This window comes from Penicillium canariense (genome assembly GCF_028826845.1).
Source record: "Penicillium canariense strain IBT 26290 chromosome Unknown utg000001l_segment0_segment0, whole genome shotgun sequence".
Taxonomy (NCBI): Eukaryota; Fungi; Ascomycota; class Eurotiomycetes; order Eurotiales; family Aspergillaceae; genus Penicillium; species Penicillium canariense.
In genome coordinates this window covers 8272355-8291311 of record NW_026622728.1, presented here as the reverse complement: position 1 = coordinate 8291311, position 18957 = coordinate 8272355, and the positions used below count along the sequence as shown (strand labels likewise).

The 18957-nt window shown below is 50.5% G+C and overlaps 6 protein-coding genes across 6 annotated transcripts; 3 read left to right on the top strand and 3 right to left on the bottom strand.

Annotated features, from left to right (window-relative positions):
• Nucleotides 1-8: 8 nt before the first annotated feature.
• Nucleotides 9-2012, bottom strand: N7482_002867 (glutathione synthase; the record flags this gene model as incomplete). The annotated part of the gene is made up of 3 exons (XM_056684992.1): nucleotides 9-1251; nucleotides 1313-1660; nucleotides 1987-2012. The coding sequence occupies 3 exons, from the start codon at nucleotides 2010-2012 to the stop codon at nucleotides 9-11; spliced, it is 1617 nt and encodes a 538-aa protein (XP_056548598.1).
• An 81-nt stretch (nucleotides 2013-2093) lies between these two features.
• Nucleotides 2094-7438, top strand: N7482_002866 (putative SNF2 family helicase/ATPase; the record flags this gene model as incomplete). Its single annotated transcript, XM_056684991.1, has 2 exons — nucleotides 2094-4858; nucleotides 4927-7438. 2 exons carry the CDS (start codon nucleotides 2094-2096, stop codon nucleotides 7436-7438), a joined length of 5277 nt encoding a protein of 1758 aa, XP_056548597.1.
• A 1035-nt stretch (nucleotides 7439-8473) lies between these two features.
• Nucleotides 8474-9964, top strand: N7482_002865 (fungal specific transcription factor domain-containing protein; the record flags this gene model as incomplete). The annotated part of the gene is made up of 3 exons (XM_056684990.1): nucleotides 8474-8956; nucleotides 9007-9714; nucleotides 9782-9964. 3 exons carry the CDS (start codon nucleotides 8474-8476, stop codon nucleotides 9962-9964), a joined length of 1374 nt encoding a protein of 457 aa, XP_056548596.1.
• Nucleotides 9965-10312: 348 nt separating this feature from the next.
• On the bottom strand, nucleotides 10313-11611 carry N7482_002864 (NAD(P)/FAD-dependent oxidoreductase; the record flags this gene model as incomplete). Its single annotated transcript, XM_056684989.1, has 1 exon — nucleotides 10313-11611. The coding sequence occupies one exon, from the start codon at nucleotides 11609-11611 to the stop codon at nucleotides 10313-10315; it is 1299 nt and encodes a 432-aa protein (XP_056548595.1).
• Nucleotides 11612-12194: 583 nt separating this feature from the next.
• Nucleotides 12195-13742, bottom strand: N7482_002863 (uncharacterized protein; the record flags this gene model as incomplete). The annotated part of the gene is made up of 1 exon (XM_056684988.1): nucleotides 12195-13742. The coding sequence occupies one exon, from the start codon at nucleotides 13740-13742 to the stop codon at nucleotides 12195-12197; it is 1548 nt and encodes a 515-aa protein (XP_056548594.1).
• Nucleotides 13743-14011: 269 nt separating this feature from the next.
• Nucleotides 14012-18481, top strand: N7482_002862 (uncharacterized protein; the record flags this gene model as incomplete). Its single annotated transcript, XM_056684987.1, has 8 exons — nucleotides 14012-14071; nucleotides 14118-14187; nucleotides 14294-15149; nucleotides 15202-15300; nucleotides 15354-16783; nucleotides 16845-17030; nucleotides 17084-18290; nucleotides 18346-18481. 8 exons carry the CDS (start codon nucleotides 14012-14014, stop codon nucleotides 18479-18481), a joined length of 4044 nt encoding a protein of 1347 aa, XP_056548593.1.
• Nucleotides 18482-18957: the final 476 nt, after the last annotated feature.

Below are 18957 nucleotides of genomic sequence, written 5' to 3'. Positions count from 1 at the left end.
ATAATACGCTAGAAAAGAAGTACGCTATCTAAGCTGGAGAAGCCTGCGGCCACGCCCCCCTCATTCACTTCTTTGCCTTTGGTTCTCAACAACCATCCGCCCTGGTCATTATGGAGAACCTTGCCGGTGTTGTCCCACAAGATAGTACCATAAACACCCAGCTCGGAGATCACGTTGCCACGGAGGACTTCTCCGTCATTCCGTAGAGCGACATTCACAGCATCGGGCGCGGGATTGATGAGCTCCATCAGCACCCAGCCCTTCCAGTCTGTCTCTGGAATAGATTGAAGGAAGCCTGGAATCTCAGCTTTATAGATGTTGTTACCACCACCTTCTCGCTGGGGCTTGAGAACATGGTTCAGGGCTGTCTCGGCGTTGAGAGCCAGATTCCGACCTTGACTGTTGGCTGAGAGGTCATATTGTGGAGCAAATGTCTCTCGCAGTCTCGCGATCACTGTAGGATCAGTGCCTTTAAGGAAGCTTGAAAGGTGATCAGGGCCCGTCGGCTCTGCGAGCACTTGTTGGACCTTTTTGCAGCCAGCCAATTGGTTGAGCACGGTGGGACACTTGATAGCCGCGGAGCGTTCCAGGTGTACTCGGGCATCCCAGTCACGACTAGATTTGTATTCATCGGGTGAATAGTAAGCACGAAGATAGACAGTTGTCACTTCGAATGCGGATGACGGAGAGTAAGGAGGGCGATAGATCAAGGGCCGAGAAGGGTTGGAGTCAGATACTGATGTTTGATCAAAGAGCTCGCTGCTGCGAACACGGAAGACAGGAATCTGATGGAACCCTGTAAGCCGCTTTGAGAGGGCATGTTGGTCGAAGACGTTCCTTTCTCCGTCCTGGACTACAAAAATAACACACAAGGGAAGCTCAGGTGTAGACTTTGATGATCCATAAGCCTTGTGTGCCGTTGCCAAACCTCCTGCAAGAGTCTCGACGGATGTATTTTCGGGTGGTACGCCGGATTGTAGGAGCGGGTGAGGTGGGTAGGTGATTGGGGTACCCGGGGGGGACGTAAGGAGCTCCGTATGCAGAGATCTCACAAGAGCTGACAGTCCTCCAAATGACGACGAAATTGTGTTGAACTCAACTTGCTTCAACGCTGGAGCACGGTTGGGCGCAACATGGGCCATATAATCAGAACGGTAGAGGCCTAAGGACAGGTTCTGGACATATCCTTCCTTTTGTACCGCCAAATGAGTTTTCCAGAGGTTCGCAACAAAGTCGTCCACATCAATTAGCCTGCAAAAAGGGGTGAATTTTAGCCGAGGGACCGCAATGATTGATCAGAATGTATTCTTACTCTCCCATGACCTTCCCCAGCCATTCCTCATTGCAGGTGATTGCAGCATATAGTTGGTTGTATACGGTCTGTAAAGCTTGAGCTTCCTCGAAGCAGGCTTTCGGAAAAGGGCTGGGGAAGAGTGTCACTGGAGCGTTTGTTGCTAACACTCGATTTGAATCTGCGCCAGCGGGAAGGGCAGTTGGACTTGGTCGGACTGCCAGGCCATTTTGGATTGCCCAGTCTTTGGTCGTAGTGACTAAGTGCTCTTGCTGAGCTGGGGTTAGGTCAGGGGGTAATTGGTGTAGATTGACTCGGCCATGATCCTTAGCAAATAAAGCAACGCCCTGATGGGAGAGAGACTGAGCGCTGTACTCCGTACTCAGAGCAACTTTATCGGAGTCTCCCCGCGGAATGATTTGTCATCAGCATAACCCCACCTGACCGCCCAGGCCACCGCTTTATATTAATGCACACCGCCCCAATTATTACAGGCAGAATATATCCTTACCCCATCCCAAATAAAGAACCAACATTTGTCGAAGGTCCACTCTCTGCTTTTCTTCAAGCCTAGTCCCATCCGTCCTGTCTATTATTTCCTACGCTGAAACTAATATTTCTTTGATTCATTTGTTCCCCACTCCCTATACCTGAAGTCCCACCACTCGAGGTTTCTTTTCAAAGAACTGGCCTACCCGCCGAGCGTCGCACCGGGGGCCATCCACTGGTGAGATATATGAAACGCGTGCCGTGAAACCTTGAACTATGGGCTGACTGTGTAATAGGCCCCCATGAAAATACCATGGCTGCCTCAACCCAAGATCCGGTCCACTGGGGAGTTGATGAGGTTGTTACCTTCCTCTGCAACCCAGAGGCAGCTCCATGGGCTGACTCCGCTAATTCGCCGCGACCAAACCCTGTCGCTCTCGAGACTGCACTTCGCGAAAATTTCATAAATGGAGAAGCACTGCTTCATCATGTTGATAAGGAGGCCCTCAAGGACGACATGGGTATCAAAGCTCTCGGTCATCGCAGTAGTGTCCTGAGAGCGATTGATTGGTTGCGGCTTCGATCCCCGAAATATCGCATGTCAAAGCAGGCTATTTCTTTGTTGAACGAAATACCCTCGACTGAAATCACCGTGTCGCCGGTTCCCTCCCACTGTGTTTCGTCATCTCTGGACCCTCCGAGCCAGGCCCCTTCTGTACCCTCTGGCGTAGAACCTGCACCAGCAGCTACGAAAGAGAAGCGCCGGGTAGCACCGGTCCAAGTTTTTGTGCCAGGTGGACAAAGAGTACGAGAAGGCAGTATTCAGAAAGAACAATCACCTTCCAACCTTCAAATGATGTTGACCTATGAGCACGTCCTCTTACCGCACACCCACCCTGAAAACTCTGGAAGCACTGCTTCAAGGGTAGCTACTGGTGAAAGGAGACATCAGCTTTCAATTTGTGGTTCACCAGTGGCCGAAAATCCGATGTTGAATGACAATTTTCCGGCCATGCCGGTTTCTCAGGACAGATCAAGTGAGCTTACCGCAAAGGATCATGCTTTTTACGAAAGAATACTCCAGAAGTATCCTCCCAAGGAGGATGAGGATGATATCATTCTTCCAGCTTATGGAGAATCTGGTTCAGACGGCCATTACGATGAGGAGACGTGGGAGGAAATCGTCGATGAGAACCCAGACATTCACCAGTCCAAATCTGCTCTTCTACGTGATGAGTGTGATGCTGTGATCTCGAAATACATGGCAGAGTACGTGGAAAAGTGGAAGACTGAGCGTTTGCCGCGGGAGAAACCATATGCCCGAGCATTGTGGCTGCAAGCCCGGGAAGATAATATGGTCGAGGACTACAAGCGCGACTACCTGGGCCAACTCGACGTTCTTCGAGATCGCTTAGAAAAGCTGAAAGCAGCCATTCTCGCTGTTGCATACAGATCACCTGCCCTTTTGCGAAAGGCCTGCGGTAGTATGGAACTGACCCTCAGTCAGATATGCCATGAAAGTTGGAAGTTGAAAATCATGAACCTCGAAATGTGCCCACCTCCTGTTTCCCTCCCGCCAAGGACTTCTCGCCCTCGAAAGGAACATGTCGGTGATGTTGAAGAAGAATCTTTGGGCTCTGACTCGGATTCAGTAGCCGATGATGAGGCCTCCACCGGCGATTCTGGTTCTGATTTTGGAGATGAGGCTCCAAGAAATTTACAGCATGCTGTACCGGGAATGTCCTCTGTCACCGCTCTAGCATCCGATGATAGCGAAGGAGGCTTTGTTGCCAACAAGCGGCGACGTATGATTGGAAGCCATGAAGAGGACGGAGCCAGCACTGAACTCAGCCTGCCTGGGCCTTTTATGGAGCTTGATGATGGTGCTGTACAGCATAGTCACTCACCCCCGGTGGTGGCTAGAGCGAGCCTAGCCCTGTCAGAACTACAGGAAACTGACCAGGCAGACGAGATGTCGATTGAGACACCGCCTCTAAATCCAACTCTGGCAGCAAGTCCACAAGATGTTGACATCGAAGATGAATTGCTCGTGGAGACACCTCCCCTGAATCCGGTGAATCCGCCACAACAGCCCGCTCTGAGGATAAAACTTAAAGTCTCGTCGCCTCCAGCATCCGCGGATGATGAATCCATGCGACCTCAGCAGAGAAAGTCCCATTCGCCGGCACTGTCCATCAAAAACCATGATAGGGACGCGGTCCGCCCGAATATGGACGATATTGATCTTTTCGACACGTTATCCAGCTTGAGCTGGAACACTGTCCAGGCTGAGAAGGATCGCATCCGGCTGCTGGCAAAGAGCATCATAGGCTTACCATCAGAGGAGGTCAAGAGCTTTGGGTCTTACATGGAAGCACTTTTCGACCCTATCTACCTTGATCAAGTTCAAGAAGCACTGCAAGCAATGCTCAAGAATGAACGTTGTCTGCTTGACAGAACCGAAGATGACAGTAGATCCGCAATGCGGCTGGGTGCTCTCTTCGTATCTTGGCACCATTGCGTTATGTTGAGTCCCCAGGGAATCGGCAAAGAACGTCTCCAAAAAGCTCTCCAAGCCCTCGAAGCGGCTGATGGCCCATCAAGGTTCATGGTTTTCCTTCACCTGCTCAAGAAGCTGTTTTCTTCTTTCAAAGTTTGGCATACACAACGAAAGCCCCTAAGTGAAAGCCATGGCATGTCTTCCGAGTTGGCGGAGTTCGACAGGACCTCAAAGAAGAGAAAAAAGAAGCCTAACTCAAAATCCGGCCTGAAATTACCTGGTCCGAGAATGCTCAGTAATATGCAGAAAGATGCACAAGAACGACAAGCGAAGCAGAGCAAAGACAGAGAGCTACTCAGGATGGCCCGTGAAAGCCAGGGTCTGAGCAACAGCGACGCAGACGGGCAAGCTGTGACATTCAAGGATCCTGTCATCTATCTGCACCCCCAGCTGGGCAAATATGTCAAGCCGCATCAACTGACGGGAATACAGTTTATGTGGAGAGAACTTATCGAGGCCAACAACCAGCAAGGTTGTCTGCTTGCTCATGTCATGGGGCTGGGCAAGACAATGCAGATGTAAGATTTAATTCGAATCCCCCATATGTTTCACAGGTTTTTGGATCAAATGTCTGATCTCTGAATAGTATATCCCTTTTGGTCACTATTGCTGCAGCTGCTACCTCGGACAACCCACAGATTCGGAAACAGGTTCCGCAAAGGTTCCATCGCTCCCAGACTATTATTTTATGTCCATCGTCCGTGGTTCAAAATTGGGTCGAAGAATTTTCCATCTGGACACCATCTGATCACCACCTCGGACCAATTCGGGAGATCATCTCCCGAGGAAAGAACATGGAAATGGCTGAGAGGCTTAGAACGATCAATTCCTGGAATGAAGAGGGGGGCGTTCTCATCATGAGCTATGAGATGCTCCGTATGCTCATCTTGAACAAATCAACTAAGGTTGGGAGATCCCTCTCCCCCGAGGATCATGGGATGGTTAAACACTGTCTCCTATCGAGGCCGAATATTGTCATCGCAGATGAGGCTCACAAACTGAAGAGTGAGAAGTCGGCCATTACCCAAGTTGCCTGTCGGTTTGAATCGACGAGTCGTATTGCTGTGACTGGGTCACCACTCGCAAACCATCTTTCCGAGTACTACCAAATGGTTGAATGGGTTGCGCCTGGCTATCTGGAAGACCCAGCCATATTCAAAAGGAAGTTCATGGATCCCATTCAGGCGGGGTCTTACATTGACAGCACGGTCAGCCAACAAAGGGAAAGCTTGATTTCCTTACAGCTTCTCAACGGGATTCTGGCCCCCAAGGTTCTCAGGGCTGACACCTCTGTGATTGCATCAGATCTTCCTGCAAAAACGGAGTTTGTTCTTACAATTCCTTTGACGGAATTACAGAGAAAGGCTTATGATATTTTTGTGGACTGTGCTAGATCTGGAGATGGGGACGTCAGCATGAAGCTATGGTCGTGGCTGGCAATTATGCAACTTTGTTGCAACCATCCCTCCCCCTTCCGTGAGAAACTCGCCGATCGGTTGAAACAGCCGGAGGATTTTGAGAGCCCATCAATCTTGTCTGGATCAATCCAAGACGCTGGACTTCCAAAGGATCTCATCTCCCGCATAGAATCGCTTTTCAGCAAGTATCCTGACATCAAAGACTCCACGTTATCCAACCGCGCTGTTCTTCTCGATCAGATTCTTGACCTGTCAATCCAAGCCGGGGACAAGGTTTTAATCTTCACTCAGAGCATTCCAACTATGGATTACCTTGATCTCATGTTGAAGAAGCGTGGACGACAGTATCAACGTATCGATGGCTCGATGCTTGGGTCAGACCGCCAGGTCGCAACGAAGCAGTTCAACACCAATGGGGAAGAACAAGTACTCTTGATCTCCACTCGAGCTGGTGGCGTGGGCCTCAACATGTTTGGTGCAAACCGTGTTGTGATTTTCGATTTTCTCTTCAATCCTATGTGGGAAGAGCAGGCTGTTGGCCGCGCATACCGCCTGGGTCAGAAAAAGCCAGTTTTCGTCTATCGCTTCATTGCTGGTGGTACCTTCGAGGAGCTTATTTTTAACAGCGCTGTATTTAAACGACAACTTGCCGTTCGCGTGGTGGACAAGAAGACTGTTGTGCGAGAAAGTTCGAGAAGAACTTCGCAGTATCTCTTCCCCGTGAAGAATGTGCAGAGGGACGAACACTATGATGTTCTTGGAAAGGATCGTCAGGTCCTTGATCAAATTCTCGAAGGGGAATACAGTGAGGTTGTTCTCAAAGCGACCTTGTCGCATATTCAAGACAACGAGAAAGACCATCTCACCGAGGCCGAGAGCCGCCGCGTCGAGAACGAACTTAGAATGGAACGACTGAAACGCTCCGATCCGGAAGCCTACCAGACTGAGATGAAGAGACGCGAAGATGCTGAAAGAGCGCGTCAACAAGCAGAGGCTCGTGGAAAGGACAAGGAACGATGGGAAAAAATGCAAGAGCAGCAACGCTTGATCCAGTTCGACCAGAATCATCAGCAGCAAGAAGTCGTGTTGCAGCAACGTTTTGCCTCTCTCAATCCAGGGCCATATTCACCTGAGATCGGAAGCAGATCAGCTGTGCCCGTTTCTACTAGTGGCGTAGCGAAGCTTGTCCCGCCCTTTTCGGCGGCCAAGTCTACTCCTGTTGCACAAAGCCAGATGTTATTCCCTAGATATCTACAGAGTTCATCCTCTATGCTGCGAGCAAGCTCACCCGACCGACCGGAATCTCCTTCGGAATATGCACGCAGTTCCTCGTCACTGCAGCAAGCTGATCGCTCGAGATCTCAACAAGCTCATGTGGTACCGAACTACAACGAAGTTATCGTGATTGAAGACTATTCAGCGCCACCTACTGCGCCTACTAATATCTCGGATGCTGCCCCAGCAACTTCTCCAAGACCCCATTCTGCTACTTCACCTGCTCCAAATACCCATGGTGATGGTAGTCGAGAGAAGACCAGCAAGGCAAACCCTGCGGATATCGGTCAGAATACGCCGGCACCGACAAATCAGGACAAACCCGAGAAGCCGATGGGGCCTAAGCCAAGCCCATCGGTGGTTTCCAGCGAGGACGCACCGGTTGAGATGATTGAGAAAAGGTAGGGTGGAGTTTGAGCACAACCAATCTACCAAACCTGTCCTTCATGACACTTCAAGCTCCTACCAGGAGAAGCCCGCGGATGACACCGCAAGTTCCAATCTGACCACATCTACGAAGTAACAGTCTTCACATACCTTTGGACTAGATAGCGATTAGTTATATCGCGTCCAGCCAAGGCGAGTCGATGGACATCGGCAACGGCGAATAGGTGGATTACAGTGAACATGCTCGTTGCTTAATCCTGAATGTTCCAGCCCTTGCATTCTCTCCATGCATTTTGCATTTCTTTTTGCTGTACAAGTGATACCCGTGATACCCCATAATGCGAATTCTTTTGTGAACCACCCATTAAAACTGCGTGACTGGTAAAGTCCGGATTTTGCCTCTGCGTTAGATCTAATTACCACACACACCTCAGCTATGCAGCATCCTAATGCGATTAATTTTCCAGTGAATTCCTATGAAAAGGTAGCTTTAAGTGTAGAATACTTGCAGTATAGAGCATTATTGGTCCTGCAAACTCATCAAACTTATCACATCCCATAAACGCCGAGTTATCGGCAAACAATAAGTGGCCCACTTCATACGCGAAGTGGAACTGCTTATCTTCCCCGCAAATAAATACGCCCGCTTATCTTGCTCGGTCCTTCGGGCTCGAAACCCATCCACCTTCCCTTCCCACAAAGATGCACCATGGCGGCCATCTCGAGAGCTCGGACGGGCTGCTGGACATGTCGTGCGCGCCGAATCAAGTGCGACGGTATTGTTCATCCGGCTTCGATTGGCCTCAATTGATACATAGCACTAACCCGAATGTCATAGAAAATCACCCAATCTGCCGCCGCTGTGCCCGTAACAATAGCCCTTGTGGATACGGAGTCCGTCTAACATGGCATGAAGAGTCTATTGCTCGCGGGGTATGCCATGGACGGGCAGGAGTCTGGTCGAAGCGAGGCGATACCGATCGAGGGCAGGCTGAAGGGAAATCGCGACAGGGGGAGGACACAAAAGGCAGACCAGTCCGACAGAAGGAACAGATGGATTCTTCTAGTCGGCATTGGATGTTTCTGAACACGACAATTGGCGATCTTGAGGTTCACTTTGACGGTACAATACCCAAGGCATCTCGACTACACAGGACATTTCCCGACTCCAGGCCGTTGTCTCCCTGGCTGAGCACAATCCCAAATGGCGGCAGGCGATCAGAGTGCGATCCGGTCCTCATGTCATATTTCGAAAATATAATCTGCAGCAGCTCTACCTTGGTAGATAATGCTCATTACAACCCCTATCGATATCTCATTCTACCCATGGCCTTAGAGACCGAAGGACTTTATCATGCGACGCTAGCTATTGCAGCCAATACCATGCGCCTTTCAGACCCGAGATATCAGTTGCCAGCACTGGAGCACCATCATTGCGCATTAAGTCATCTCAGAGGTTTATTGACTCATGACACATGGGGAGAAAAAGAGCTGGATGAGATGCTGGGACTTGTCCTCATGCTCTGCTGGTTTGATGTAAGTTTCCAGCTTCTCGAGTTGCTTTTCAGCATACTTATGAGTTCTAGATCTCAGATAATAGTCGACCATCATGGTTTACCCATCTCAATGGGTTCCAAGACTTGATACATACGCGACAACAACGCCCTGGCCGCTCCATCCACAGCCAGGAACTATCAAGTTTCTTCAATCGCTACTTTGCCTTTCATCTTGTCCTTGCCCGAACAGCATTCCGTGTCAAGCCCACGACTTGCCAAATATCAATTTTACCAGACTCTTCTATCGAGTCTCCCGATATCATTGATCCATATATGGGATTCAGCCACTCACTTTTACTACTCATCAACCAGGTGACTGAGCTTGCCTGGGTCAGAGAAGATGCAAACGATAAGATAACATTATCTACAGTTTATCAGCTAAAACAAGACCTCGAAAATCTCCAGCAAAGACTACCAACTGAACAGATTGACCCAGACACAGAATGCGCTGCAATTGCAGAAGCGAACCGACTCGGGGCACTTCTTCTGCTTCACGAAACCTGCTCGCCAACCGCCTCAAACAGGAACTCTTGTCTTCCATCTCTCAATCTAGAAGAAAGGGGTGATTGTGTCGAGCAAATATTGAGTCTCATCTTGGCAAAAAAAGCAAATATGATGCGCACTGCAGTCTTGCCGCTGTGGCCCTTGTTTTTGGCGGGCTGTTGTGCTCGTGAGGAGGATCAACGGGTGATTGTGCTGCAGCTCTTTGAGGAACTAAGTGGAATTCGTAGATTCGGGGTACGTGTCTCTCCCTTACTATCTAATGGTAACGATATGTGGTGGACTCACAACTATTGGGAGACAGAACATTGCACCCGCTATGGAAGTTGTTGAGATGGTTTGGCGACAGCGAGATTTGTCCGTACAGGACGAGCGAAAGCGCCAAAGAGGCGAGAATCAAAGTAAAAAGGATCCTTTACAGGGCGCCCGATTTTCCTGGGAACATGCCATGGTGATGCTGGGAGACTGGAAACTAAGTTTGACATAATTCGCCGTACGAAATCCAATTTGAAAGAACATCATAAGAGCTCTCACCACATTGAGCCGAGGACAGGTTCTCTTTTCGCATTCAAATTAGCAAAAAATCACAGCGACGGTACGAAGACCCCAGGTGCTGGAGTTATGTTCGATGCGGTCGGTGGTGTTGCCAAAGGCTTTGTTTTACGATCCTATATCCTGACTACCAACCCTATCACGAAGAGTGTGGATGGTGCGATGCTTAGCGAAGAGGTGCGGTCGATTACTTCTACGCATTTGAGCAGTGAAGCCAGAAACGCCAATGGATCCATATATATTTGGAATTAACTGTTTCATAACGCAATTCATGTCATTGAGATCATAGCCTAGAAGTCCTACTTCTTTCACGAGCGTGTCGTCCTCTCCATCCTGTGAGATCATCTAATTCTAATTCAGGGTCCATATGAGCGAGATTCTTCGCCTCAACCTTCTGCCCAGCGCGCCACTGCCACTTGCCCGCAATATCCGCATTTAGTGTTCCCTCAAGCAAATCCGCTACATACTTCCCAATGACAGGGAGGAATTTAAACCCATGCGCTGACCCGCCAGCTGCGAGAAATAGTCGTTGATAGGTCGGATGAGACGTGACAAGGAAGTGCCGATCTGCCGTATCGGCATCCCAGCAGAGACGAGTATAGCAGAAAGGCCGGTCCGCCAGCTCGGGCAGAACACGCCGTAGGTTTCGGCGCATCTGAGCTTCGATTTCAAGAGGAAGGCCGTCCTTTGGCGCTTGGACAAAGGTATGTGGAATCGAAGTTGTAATCTTGGAAATTGCGTCCCGTCGCGTATTGGTAATGAACTGACTGTGGGCAATCTTGAAGACCCCGTCTTTCTGCGGAGGGAAGAAATAGCCCAGCTCCAGGTTGTCCATGATTGGGAAAGAGGAATAGTGGTTTGTCTCGGCAGGGGTGAGCTGGATATGCGCAACACTGTGGCCCTTCGCGGTTAATTGGCCTTGCACATCTAATAGAGACGGTGTCCAGGCTCCAGCAGCAAGAACCACCAGGTCGGCCTCGTATATGGTGCCATCTGCAGTGAGGGCACCTTTGCATTCGCCGGTTGAGTCGTCGAATATCAATTGTCGCACATAACCTTTTGTCTCTCCTGAAATATACTCGACGCCGTTCCTCTGCGCGGCGTTGGCCATCCGCTCCAGAGCCTGACCGGCCGCTGCCCAGCCAGCCGTCGGATTCCAGACATTGATATTCCACCCATCCAGCTTGCCAGTGACGACAGGAAAGCGAGTACGAATCTGCTCCGGAGTCAGAAGCTCAATGCCTTTCACGCCAAGCTTCCGACACGTTTCGATAGAGCCCTCCACAAACGGCTTTGACAAGTTGGCCGCACTCAGAATCCATCCAGGTACGTGATAGAGTCCGCTGAACAATGGCCACGACCGCCACGCGCAAATGGACTCGATTCCCAATCGCGCATACAGCGGCTCGTTATAGTCGCTGCGAATAATCTTGCTGATATCGGTCGAGGCGGCTTCACACGAGGGCGGGGGGTATCGGTCTAATACGCGAATGGAGGTATAGCCACGCTGTGAGAGATGGTATGCAGTCGAGGTGCCGAAGCAACCGGCGCCGATGATAAGGATCCTCGTATCTTTGTCCATTGTCGTATCTGATTCATACTTCGTGCTTTGGTCCTCTCCAAACCTTTGCGAGCGGCGCGCTCGTTATTTATTGCGGCGTTTTGCTGGCGCCCAACTCGGTTGGAGCTTCCTGGCGCGCAGGGCAGCGGATTGCGACCATGTTTGGGTGTACTCCGAGTGGGGTGATAGTTCGTCGTTAATTTCTGTGGTGATTTCGTTCCGACCTTCTGTCATTTTTGTTCTCCGCAATCGCGCAGATAAGACCTCGGCAATCCTCCGATGTGGAGTCCGTTCCGACCTTCTCAAGTTGGACTGCGTCCGGAGTCGATTCCCCGCATCTGCCCTTGTCCACGCGGTTATTCTTCGTGCCTCTGATAAGCCCTGTTCCGCTACGGTGGCCAAGATAATGGATAACACACTAGTTGTAGGATTGGGAACGCTGCCACCGCCAAAGTGAGCCGTTCGCCGACAACTTTGGTATACGAAAAGAAGAGCTGGAGGAGAAGTCAAAGGTTAGAAGTCGAAGACACCGCTGATACACGATTATAATTTAGATCTGTCTTAACAAACTAAAGAAGCACTTGTAGTTGCACACAATAGTACTCTAGTACGTATATCTAAACGCTCGCTTCTCGCGATCAGTCAAGTCGGAAAACGCAGCAGCCTCGGATGGCACCACATCCAGCTGTGGACCCTCCTTCTTATCGCGATTGTGATTCTCCCAGCGGCAGAGCACTCCATAGGCAATGATAGAAGCAATCGCCACAACAAGACAGGCCAGGAGGCCCTCGTAGCCTCGCGAATATGAGGGGGCATCCTCGGCACGGAAGACTTGTGGGCCAATAATGTTGCCAACGCAGTAAGCCAAGAAGAAGATGGCGTTCATGGTCAGTTTCTTGGAATGCCCGCTAGTGTTGGCCATCGGCAGTGAGGTCGATAGCACATATGGTGCCCAGTAGGTGTAGAAGACGTAGTACGAAGCCAGCAGCCCATGCTGGTTCTCGCGCGGCAATTTCCACATTAGGATGGCACAAACCATTGGCACCAGGTTAGCGATAGCAATAATGGCACATCGAGAATTGCGCATGTTGGCCGCGAGAAATCCGAGCATGATTTGCCAGACGGTTGCTAAAACACCCGTTGGAATTCCTAGCACTGTAGTAATGAGCCGAGAATACCCCAGCCCTGTCACTATGATGGCGGAGAAGGTCACCAAGCCACCATTCGGAATGTTCTGTGCCAGGGAGAACAATGCAAGTAGCCATGTTTTGGGATCAAGCAAGCACTCGCGCACTTGATACCACTTGATAGTCTTGTCTTCCATACCGGTATTGTTATCCTTGACGCGCTCGAGGCAGACAAACTTCTCGCGATCAGAGAAGTACCAACACTGCACGGGAGAGTCCGGCAAAAAGAAGTAAAGAACTGCTGCCCAGAGGAGGGAGAATCCTCCTAGCACCAGGAACAGAAGTCGCCAGGGAGCCAAGACTGTGTTTGTATGGCCAATGCCGTAGCTCACCAGGCCCGAGAATACAGACGACAGCTGATTAAACCAGAAGGCAACTCGGAGCGGCTGCTCACTTGTCTTCCACCACATCACCGTCAAAATACTGGAGATTGGAAACACAGAGGCTTCCAGCATCCCCATCAAGAATCGTACGGTGGCTAAACCCGCAAAGTTCTGCGTTGCCGCTGTGCAGAGCATCAGCACAGCCCATCCTGCCACCATTCCCACATAGAGCTTGGCGACTGGAAGCCGTTGAATGAGAAGTGCGGCAGGATACTCAAACGTCAGGTAGCCGAAGTAGAAGATCGAGCCCACCCATGAGTATTGATTGCCGATCAAATGGGTATCCTTCGTCATCCCATAGATGGCTGCATTGGAAATAATGACTTTGTCAATGGCAGCCAGGACCACCGTCACCATGATGAGTGGGATGAGAATGAGATCGATCTTCCATAGCACACGCCGCGCCTCGCCCACGGAGATGGGCTCCGCGGCGATGGCTGGGTCCAAGTGAGCAAGGAACTGCGCTGCAACATCGTGGCTGCTGTTTTGGGTTCGCGAGGCAATAATATCTCCAGCCTGGTACTTTTCGTGCTCTAGAGCAATCTGAAGATCCGGCATTGTAGCCTCTTTGTCGTCTGCCATATCGGCAGGCACGAATTTGGAAGTGTTTGAGGAACAAAAGCACAGAGCAGCCAGTATAGAAGAAGATGAATCTGACGCCCCGGACAGATCTGCCAGTGACAGATTGTCTTATAGAAAATACGCTGCGAACAAACGCGCAACCCGGCCGTTTGGTTCTGGTGATTTAGGGTTTGCGCTGTGGGAAGGTCAGAGCGAGATAAGGCCTTCTCCACATCTCCCCCCTCACGCCCGTTCGAGGAACGCCGTCGAGGTCCGACCAGCTTGTCAAAATGGACCCTGCCCAGGCGCACAGCATGATCGCTCTCGCTCCGACCTACTGGATGGTGCCGGTCGGCAATCATAAAAGGCAGCCTTGGTCCGCGTTCCTTTGAACAGCATCGACCGCACCGTACCCCCGTCATGTCTCCCCATAAGTTAGATGGCCCAAGCATAAAGATCGCCATCGGTAAGTCTGGCTGAATGTCGCATAAGAACAAAAGAAGTCCAAGACACATATGCGTTCTGACGAATCCATCATTATCTTTCTCATCTTAGCAACTGACCTTGTTCAGATCGCGGCGGTACTTTCACCGATTGTCTCGGCATCGTCGAGGGTCGCGACGAGGAGATCGTTGTTAAGCTACTCTCTCAAGACCCGGCCAACTATGCCGATGCTCCCATTGAAGGTATTCGGCGTATCCTCGAGCAGGCCACGGGCAAAATATTCCCTCGCGACCAACAGCTTACAACAGCGGACTTCTCCAATGTTAGCATTCGCATGGGAACAACAGTAGCCACAAACGCTTTGCTTGAACGAAAAGGAGAACGGCATGCACTCCTAATCACCAAAGGATTCAAAGATGCTCTGCGCATCGGAACTCAATCGCGTCCAAAGTTGTTTGCGCTGAACATCGAACGGCCTGATGTGTTGTACGAGGACGTTGTTGAAGTTGAAGAGCGCGTCACAATTGAAGATTACCAGCAAAATCCTATGCCCGATAAGGATAGTCTTCAAAACGCCTTGCAGTCAGACTCATGCCTGAAGCGAGGGGTCAGTGGTGAGGTGGTTCGCATCCTGGAGCCACTTGACGAGGAAAGAACAAGGCAGAGCCTTCGGGAACTGTATGAGAAAGGCTACCGCTCAATTGCAGTCTGCCTGGTGCATTCATACACATTCCAAGAGCATGAGCTGGCAATTGAGCGCATTTCCAGGGAGATCGGATTCACGCAAATCTCTTTGTCCAGCCAGCTACTTCCAATGATTAAGATGACCTCGCGGGGTGCCTCAGCTACTGCGGATGCCTATCTGACACCTGTAATCCAGCGATATATTGAAGGATTCCGGTCCGGATTCAAGGATGGACTGCGGGCAGCAGACACACGCTGCGAATTCATGCAGAGCGATGGCGGCTTAGCTAATTTCGAAAAGTATGTGAAGCACGGGATGATTGTGTCATTTTGTTCTAACATATGACTGCAGATTCACTGGTCTCCGAGCAATTTTGTCGGGACCTGCAGGTGGCGTTGTGGGGTACGCAGGGACATCTTTTGATGAGACAGATAGGAAACCTGTTATCGGGTAAGTGTTCCGTTCAAACTTTCCTGCAGTACGGGGCTAATCAAGGGTTTCAGTTTCGATATGGGCGGTACCAGTACTGATGTCTCTCGTTACGATGGCAAGCTGGAGCACACTTTCGAAAACACCATCTCAGGTGTGACGGTGATGGCACCCCAGTTAGATATCAACACAGTAGCCGCAGGTGGTGGTAGTATTCTCTTCTGGCGCCACGGGCTGTTCGTTGTTGGCCCCGAGTCTGCAGGTGCTCATCCGGGACCAGCTTGCTATCGCAAGGGTGGGCCTCTGACAGTGACTGATGCCAATCTGTTCCTTGGACGTCTTCTTCCGGAATACTTCCCCAAGATCTTTGGTTCTGGCGAGAATGAGCCACTTGATGTTGGGGTTACGCGACTAAAATTCAGCGAATTGGCAAATCAAATCAATGCAGAGACAAACCAGAACAAGACACCGGAGGAAATTGCTCTAGGCTTTATTGAAGTCGCGAACGAATCTATGGCGAAGCCTATTCGCGCTCTTACAGAGGCCCGGGGATATGACACCTCCGCGCACAATCTTGCATGCTTCGGCGGTGCCGGTGGACAACATGCTTGTGCCATTGCCTCCTCACTATCTATCGGGACAGTCATCATCCACCGATACTCATCTATCTTGTCGGCATATGGAATGGCTCTCGCAGATGTTGTTCACGAGGCCCAAGAGCCAGCATCCGGTGTTCTGGACCAAACAGCAATGCAAAGCATTGCTCTGCGTATTTCTGCGCTGAAATCTAGAGTTAGCACTGCCTTGAGCACTGACGGAATTGACGAGACTCAAATTCAGCATGAAGTCTACCTCAACCTGCGCTACCAGGGCACCGATAACACCCTTATGGTCCTAGAGCCTGAGCACGGAGACTTTCTTACCGAGTTTGTCAGAGAGCATCAGCGTGAATTTTCATTCACTTTCCCCGGTCGCAACATCTTGGTTGAAGATATTCGCGTTCGTGGAGTTGGAAAGGCTACCTCAGTTGCTCCTGAAGCTCCCCAGAGAGAGCTCAAGTCAACTGTAAGAATCCCAGTTGCACCTGAGAAACACGACGATGCTTCATCTGTGTTCTTTGCGGGCGTAGGTCGGGTAACCACACCGGTCTTCTTCCTGAACAATTTGCCGCCAGGAAGTTTCATTCAGGGCCCAGCGATGATCATCGACAACACCCAAACTATCGTTGTTGAACCTAATGCGACTGCCACAATTCTGTCCCGCCATGTCATTCTGGACGTGAAATCATCAAAGACGCAAGCTTACGATGCTACAGTGGTAGATCCAATCAAGCTATCCATTTTTGGTCACCGTTTCATGTCGGTGGCGGATCAAATGAGTCGCATGTTCCAGAAGACCTCGGTTTCGACAAATATCAAAGAGCGGTTGGACTTTTCTTGTGCGGTCTTCTCCCCCGATGGAAAGTTGGTTGCCAATGCTCCGAATGTACCTGTACATTTGGGAAGTGAGTACTTCGATCAATGTCTTCAAAAGCAAGAAGAAATCTTATATTAATGCCCGATTAGGTATGGAATATGCCGTTCGGTATCAGCACGAGCAATATGGCGATGATTTGAAGCCCGGGGATCATATTCTGACAAACCATCCTCTTGCTGGAGGCACCCATCTCCCTGATATTACCATCATAACGCCAGTCTGGGACAACCAGGGTAGAAACATCATTTTCTACGTTGCATCTCGGGGTCACCATGGTAAGCAAAAGGGCCTGACCCCCTCATGGTCGAATTTTGCTAACAGGAAGTAGCTGAAATTGGCGGTATTGCCCCTGGATCTATGCCATCAGATAGCAAGATGCTCTACGAAGAAGGTGCCATGACGATGGGCTTCAAAGTTGTCTCCGAAGGACGCTTTGACGAGGCTATCGTTCGCAAATTCCTCTATGATGAGCCAGCTTCCTATCCCGGTTGCAGCGGCACCCGCACTTACAATGACAATGTCTCTGATTTAAAGGCAGCCATCGCCGCCAACCACAAAGGAGCCCAGCTCTTAGAGGGGCTGGTGACGGAGAATACTTTGGAGGTGGTACACTTCTATATGGATGCGATCAAGCGTAACGCTGAGGTAGCTGTCCGCGAGCTTTTGAAGTCTATTGGTCGCAAGAAACCGAATCAGTCTTTGCAATTTTCTGATTTCATGGATGATGGCACTGAGATAAAACTTGAGATCCGCATTGATGCTGAAACCGGCTCGGCCGATTTCGACTTCACGGGAACAGGTCGCGAAACTTTCAACTGTCTCAATGCGCCCAAGGCTATTGCTCATTCCGCTATTATCTATAGCTTGCGTGCTCTGATTGATGTGGATATTCCATTGAACCAGGGCTGTCTCGCCCCTATCAACGTCATTATTCCCCCGGGGACACTTCTCAACCCGTCTGGACACGCCGCTGTCTGTGCAGGCAACCCGATCACCTCACAGCGCATCACGGACGTTGTGTTAGGAGCGTTTGGCGCCTGTGCTGCTTCTCAAGGTTGCTGCAATATCATCTCCTTTGGCATGGGTGGTGTTGATCCAAAGACCGGCCTCGAGGTTCCTGGATTTGGTGTTGGCGAGACTATTTGTGGTGGCTCAGGCGCTGGTGCGTCCTGGCATGGCACCTCTGGCGTGCACGTACATATGACCAATACGCGCATCACCGATGCTGAAGTCTATGAGCTGCGGTATCCGGTAATCCTGCGTCAATTTTCGATCCGCACTGGATCTGGGGGCCAAGGACGCTTCCGTGGCGGCGATGGAGTCATCCGTGAGCTAGAATTCCGCATGCCACTATCGGTATCTATGCTTAGTGAGCGACGGGTCTACCGGCCGTATGGTTTGGAAGGGGGCGGTCCTGGCCAGGCGGGTCTGAATCTATACCTGAAGAAGGAGCTGGATGGCGCGGAGAGAATAATCAACATTGGTGGTAAGATGGAGCTTGAGGTGCAGTCGGGAGAACGGATCATTATTCACACGTGAGTGCCTTCCCATTTCTTAATTATTAGGAACAAATGCTCATTTCATGATTAGGCCGGGCGGCGGTGGTTGGGGGACTCCATCAGATGGGACAGAAACGAATCCCAGCAAGCATCCTGGAAATACATCGACTTTCCAGGTACGGGGCAGTGTACATGCCTTTAGCCAGACTGCAGAGGCAGCATCTTAAGGAAAACCTGAACAAGCTTTCGTTATAATCATGTACCAGCTTGGACGTATAGTTTTCAGTATCCCATATCCTTCATGTATCTGTGCAAAATGCCATTTTGCTTCCCAGTTTCCGCTGAATATTCGGAATTCTTCAGACATGCATTATTTTCAACTCGAGCGTCCTGCAGATCTATAGGAACACATTGTGAGTAGGAGCTAGCGGTGGTTCAACTGGAAGATCCTAGCAGTGGGTAGGATCTAGAGCAGAAAGCCACGCCAACAAACTCATCGCTGCAAAAGTTCGCTGTGCCGATCGGATCTTGGGGCTAACTTTACCCGCAGTGATCTTGGTTCATAGACGAGCCATGCCTTTTGATTCAACCAATCTGCTACCACCTCCGGAGGCTCGGCGAGCTCAAGGTCGAAGGTCCACAGCAGCGGTGAAAGCAGAACCCGTGCCTGAGCCAGAAATACTCTAAAAATGAGAGAGCGGGT